The 6013-nt window shown below is 59.7% G+C and overlaps 1 protein-coding gene across 4 annotated transcripts in view; it reads left to right on the top strand.

Annotated features, from left to right (window-relative positions):
- Nucleotides 1-3244: 3244 nt before the first annotated feature.
- The window catches only part of GRM7 (glutamate metabotropic receptor 7), a 247074-nt gene continuing 244305 nt past the window's right edge, over nt 3245-6013 (top strand). For all 4 annotated transcript variants that reach the window (XM_071550186.1, XM_071550185.1, XM_071550184.1 and 1 more), the window contains exon 1: nt 3245-3864. In XM_071550186.1, coding sequence (XP_071406287.1) covers nt 3355-3864 — 510 coding nt within the window. In that variant the 5' untranslated portion in view covers nt 3245-3354. The remainder of the gene's footprint in view (nt 3865-6013) is intronic.

Genomic DNA, 6013 nt, shown 5'->3' with positions numbered 1-6013 from the left:
CCCTTGATTTAGTGTGTCATAAGAGGAAACACTCACTGATGGCTCTGATAGTGGGAGAGCTCAGTGTGGAGTGGACATGACTCAACTTTCGTAGGAATTGCTTGTTGAATCCCTTTAGTTGGCTGTTCTGGTGGGCCATGGGAGGGGAGGATGCTTTTCCCTTCAGGGGGTCAGGCTGTCTCACTGCTCAGGTGTGATCCACTCACTGTCATGTTCAGTCAGTGCTGTCTCAGCCCAGGTACTCAGCAACCCAAACCCAAATCAGACAAGCACAGAGTCATTTTCGTTGGAAAAGGCCTTTAAGATCATTGAGTCCAAATGCTTCTTCCAAGGAAAACGTGGCAGGGGTGGATGCTCAGGCTGCTGTTACATGGAGTTCCTGTCTGAGAGGGCCAGATGGGTGTAGGGGGCTGCCTGCACACAGTGGATGGAGCTCAGGAACCCTGCAAGGGTCTCTGCCTGTCTGGAGAGTCAAAAGGCAGATTGAAAACTGCTCCAACAGGGTTTTTCAGGTGATGCCCAATGGTTCTTGTGACCACAGGAGTCAAGCACTTCACAGGAGTGGAAGAGGGCCCAGGCACTTTTATGGATATGCAGAATATCCACAGTAATGATTAACTGTATCAATTTTTGTAATGTAATTAGAATAATTTTTCATGCTTCAAGGCTTAAACCAATTGCTATATACGAAAAACCAGGAAGAGATTTATGGTAGGAACAGATTAAAGGCATCTGCATAGGGCAAAGCTCTGGCCTTTTCTTCTGACTTATCTGCTATTCCAAGACAAGCCCCTGGACTGGGATGGCCCCTGGGTCTGCCTCAAACAGCTGTGTCAGCCCCTGTGCTCCTTAGGGAATCTGCTTGGGGAATGGAGACTGATCCTTCAGGTAAACCAAGGTGGGAGGGAGCAAGGATGAAGTCGAGAGCAAGGCCTGGGTAGTGGCACAAGCTGGGCTATGATACACAAATTACAATGAAATAACCATTTATGATCTTTTCAGTCCATGGAAAAACTAAATTCTGGTCCCCAGCCCAGAAATTATAATTTCTAGTGGAGAACTCCAGTTGCTTTTTTTGTTGTTTATGCTTGTTATCTCCTGGCCCTACTGCAAAGCTTCTGACCCACCATGTCTGTCCAGTTCTGCTGCTGCTCTCCCAACATCTCCTGTCACCAGGGAACATTCATTTGCTGCTCTGCTTGTGGGGGTATTTCAATATCACCAATTTGGAGTCCTTGCTTGTAGGAACTTCTGCCAAAAACAAGTGGATACACAACCAACATAAAAAGAAAGAAGAAAAAGCTGGAAAATATGGTAAGGACACAATTGAAAAAATACAGATCTTTTAAAGTGTTAAAATGGTTTAATCATTCCTGGAAGATGTGGCACTAGCCCCTGGCCAGCTCCATCTCTGTCAAGACCTGATCAGCAAAGCCAGTCGCCTCTGTCTGCCAGACTGGTCACGCTGCAGCACTTCAGTGCTGGGAGATAAAATTTGGCTGGGCCAAAACAGATTAAAACCATCAGTTTTTACTGATGGTTTTTACTGTTACAGCAGTAACAGTTGTGTTACCCTGACTTCACTGAAATATAATGTGTTGGAAATGAAGCAATCACTGAAGCTGTCTCTGAGTAACACTTCAGAGGAGTAGGTGGCCTGCTCAGGGTTGATGAGAAGCTCAGTGTGCCCTGGCTCAACCCCCCCGTGCCCTGGGCTGATCCCACAGCCTGGGCAGCAGGGGAGGGGGGATTCTGCCCCATTCAGGTGAAACCCCACCTGCAGAGCTGCCTCCAGCCCTGGCATCCAACAGCAGAGGGACATGGAGGGGCTGGAATGAGTCCAGAAGAGGCCCCGGAGATGCTCCAAGGCTGGAGCCCCTCTGCTCTGGAGCCAGGCTGGGACAGCTGGGGGGCTCACCTGGAGAAGGGAAGGCTCCAGGGAGACCTGAGAGCCCCTGCCAGAGCCTAAAGGAGAGCTGGAGAGGGATTTGGAACAAGGGGTGGAGGGACAAGACAAAGGGGAATGGCTTCCAAGCCAAACCACTCTGTGGATCCAAACCATTCCATGATGGGGCAGGTTGAACACATGGACTGCTGCTTGTCCAGTGTGTGTGAGGCCAAATGATGAACAGCAGCAGCACATGATCTGGTGTTTATGAAGGAGGAATTAAAGGTTGTCTCCAAAAAAGGTGCTTGGTCTGGTGGGAACATCTGAGAGATGTATTCTGCATTGCTCTTGAGCTGGGAATGTGACAGGGCATGGATTTGCTGGTCAGCAGAGAACGGCACGTGGTGCTCTTTCTTTGGGTCTTACAGTTTCGGGGTGAAGGCAACAAACCCAGGATGTTGCAGGATCCTCCAGGTCTGGGTGTGCACAGCACAAACGGGTCTGGAGATCTTAAACCAGAAGCACGCATTGCCTCGGGTTTGGGAGTATGGGATTACATCCAAACTCCTCCTCCCCGGCTCCGCTGGTACCCACCTCAGCGGGAGGAGGATCTCGTTTCCATGTCAAAATCGGGATTGCTGCTTTGGAAACGAGCCCCAGCGCTGTGCTGGATGTTCCCGCAGCCCGGGCGGCTCCGGAGCGGCCCCCGTTGCCCCTCCGGCCCGGCCCGGGTCCCGCGAGCGGGAGGCGCTCCGCTCCCGGCTGTGAGAAGGAGGAGGATGATGATGATGCTCCAGAGGGGCTGAGCGAGTGTCCCCCACGGAGCCGCCTTTCGCAGGCGCTCCCGAGCCGCTCGCAGCTCCAGCTCCGGGCCGCGGGAGCGGGGCCGCCCCGGCACCCCCTTCTCCAGCGCCGGCGGGTCCGGCCGGGCCCCGCAACACCTGTAAACCCCCCGCGCCCTGCAGGGCGGCCCGAGGGGCTGGGACTGCCCGGCTCCACCCCTATCCCCGTCCCCATCCCATCCCCTCCCGGTCTCCATCTCATCCCCATTCCCGGCTCCTTCGCCATTCCCGGCTCCATCCCCATCCCTATCCCATCCTCATCCCTGTACCACCTCCATCTGCATCCCCATCCCATCCTGTTCCCATCTCATCTCGTCCATCCCGTCCCCATCTCATCCCATCCTGTCCCCGTCCCCATCCCCATCCCGATCCCACCCCATCCCACCCCGCTCGCCGCCGGCCCGGGGCGGTGCTGCGCTGGCTGCGCACGGCGGCGGGCGGGGCGGGCCGGGGGGCGGGCGGCCCCGGCGCTTTAAAGCGGCCGCGGCGGCGCGGTCCCCAGTGCCGGGAGCGCGGCGGGCAGGGCGGGCGGGAGCGGCCGAACCCGCAGCCCTCCCCGGCCATCCCGCCCGGCCCGGCCCCTCGGGGGCGCGGGGCAGCGCCGGGGGCGGCGGCGGCATCACCATGCTCGGGCCGGGCCGGCTGCTGCGGCTGCTGGCGCTGCTCGAGCTGCCCTGCTGCCTGCTGGAGCTGCTGCTCGCCGAGCCGGCCCGCGGGCAGGAGATGTACGCGCCCCACTCCATCCGCCTGGAGGGGGACATCACCCTGGGCGGGCTCTTCCCCGTGCACGCCAGGGGAAACCTGGACTCGCCTTGCGGGGACATCAAGAAGGAGAACGGCATCCACAGGCTGGAGGCGATGCTCTACGCCCTGGACCAGATCAACAGCGACCCGGAGCTGCTGCCCAACGTGACGCTGGGCGCCCGCATCCTGGACACCTGCTCCCGGGACACCTACGCGCTGGAGCAGTCGCTCACCTTCGTGCAGGCGCTCATCCAGAAGGACACCTCCGACGTGCGGTGCACCAACGGCGAGCCGCCCGTCTTCGTCAAGCCGGAGAAAGTAGTTGGAGTGATCGGGGCGTCGGGAAGTTCCGTGTCCATTATGGTGGCCAACATCCTCCGGCTCTTCCAGGTAGGGCTGCCGGAGCCCCGTGCCGTGCCGGGGGCTCTGCTGCCCCTCCCAGCTCCCCTCGTGCCTCTCCAGGTGCTCCATCCGCCTCCCGCCGGAGCAGCTGGCTTCCCTCCCCGCCGCCCTCCCCGTGCCAGCATCCTCCCCCGGCTCCCTTCTCCACGGTGCGTGGCGCTTTCTGGATTTATCGCCCCATTTGCACGAAGCGATCCCTGAGGGAAAGGAGAAAAAACAGCTAGGAAAGGCAAAGGCGATGGCTGCGCTGGGTTTGCGTTAGGGAGAGCCGCGGCTCGGCGGGGATGCGGGCGCAGCGTCCCGGAGGGGCACGGCCGGACAGCGCGCGTGGAATCCCCGGCAGTGCGGGGCAGGGGCTGGGGGGCCGCGGCCGCCCCCGGCCCGGGGCTCATGGAAGGTCTGGAACGGTCGGAGGGGCTTTCCCCGGCGGCTTTCGGATAAGATGGGGCTGTGCGGGGCAGCTCCAGCACCAGCCCCTTCCCAGGTCGGAAGCCCGGGTCGGGAGCCGGGGCTGGGGGCGGCTGCAGCCCGGGGAGCGCCGCTGCGTGCCCGCCGAGGCTCCGGCGGCTTCGGGAGGAGCCGAGGGATGAGCAGAGCCGGAGGATTAGAGAACCGTGTGTGTGTGTGTGTGTGTGTGTGTGTGTGTGTGTGTATGTGCGGGGGAGATGCGCTGCAGCGCCTGCCCGTTCCCTCCCTGCGCTTCCCTCCCCCGGGGCGCGCTGCGATCGTGCCCCTCTCGCCCCCGGTGGGTGTCGGGGCACGGGGACTTGTCACCCCCGCTCCATCCTCCTGCCCTTCTTCGGCGCCCCAAGGCCGGCAGCGGGCATCTGTCCGGGGCTGAGCCGGTTTCGATCCCCCGGGGGATGGGGGTATCCCCACGGGATGGGGGTCCTCCCAGAGACCCCGATGCAGCCGCCGCGCCCCCGCAGCGAGCACCGGGTGCCCCTCGGCAGCGATCGCGGGTGCGGGGACAGTGACAGAAGCGCCACCAGATGCATCGTGAGCAGCGGAGTTCCTCGCTCCCTGTCCTACGCCTTCGCATGCGGAAGGTGGTGGTGAGGTTTATTTTTATTTTTGTGCAGCGGGCGGAGAGATCCCCCGCTTTTCCCAGCTGGAAACTTGAGGTTTTCACGGCAGATCCACTCTCTGCTATCAGCAGCCGCCGATGCTTCTTGTTCCCTTCTGGCTGTCCGTGCCAGCTCCGACCGAGGCGAGCGGGGCGATGCGCCTTCCCTTCCCATCGCTGCCCCTCGCTCTGCTCTGCCCAGCCGGGCTCTGGCCGGCCCGTTTTCCTGAAGGAACGCTGAGGATCTGGTTTTTCCCTCGCTCCCGGCGCCTCCCGGCAGATCCAGCGCTGCGCTGAGCCCCGACCATTTGTGCGGCTCCACCGTGCCAGGCTCCGCTTCCCGGCGCTGCCTCGCCGGGCACAGCCCCGCTCGTGCGTGTGCGGAGCCTGGCACCGCTCCCAGCCGCGCTGCCTCCCGCGCTGCCTCCCAGCGTGCCAAACACCCTGCCCGGGCTGCCAAGCACAGGATCTCACGTTCTGCCAGCGCCGGAGCCGCCGAGCCGGGAGCGATGCGAGCGGGGCTGAAGTTGTGCCCAAGGACCCGGTCCCGCCAGCAAGGAGGGTGGCATTGCCCAGCTGTTCCACACCGGTTCTCATCCCAGAGCGAATCCTGGGCGCTGCCCACAGAGCGCTAGTTCAGAAGGAAATCCTGGGCACCGGGAGCCCTTTGGATAATGCCACACCACCTGCAAAATCGGTGGTGATTCGTTGCACAATGGAGTGTGCAGAAAATAAGATATTTGAATGGTTTCTGCGTGTACAGATATCTATATAAAGTAAATATTTTAATGTATTGTGACTTTGCATCTGTTCAAAATTGCTTTTTGACCAAATCATCCAGAAGGCAGGAACTGGCCCATACTAAGAGTTTTTACTGAATATGTATTTTGCAACTTGGTTTGACCACCTTTAAGCAGATCTTTCATGTTGTAAAACTGTTCCTTACTGTCCTCTCCTCCTTCAAAACACAGTTCAGAATGTGTTCCAGCCAGAGAGAAATAAAAGAACTATTTTAGGAGGAGAACTGGACCTGATAAGCAACTAAATGCCATTGTGTGGTGATGGGTAAGA

This window comes from Pithys albifrons, chromosome 3 (genome assembly GCF_047495875.1).
Source record: "Pithys albifrons albifrons isolate INPA30051 chromosome 3, PitAlb_v1, whole genome shotgun sequence".
Taxonomy (NCBI): Eukaryota; Metazoa; Chordata; class Aves; order Passeriformes; family Thamnophilidae; genus Pithys; species Pithys albifrons.
Note: the sequence above shows the minus strand (reverse complement) of the source record. Positions and strands in the feature narration are given on the sequence as shown.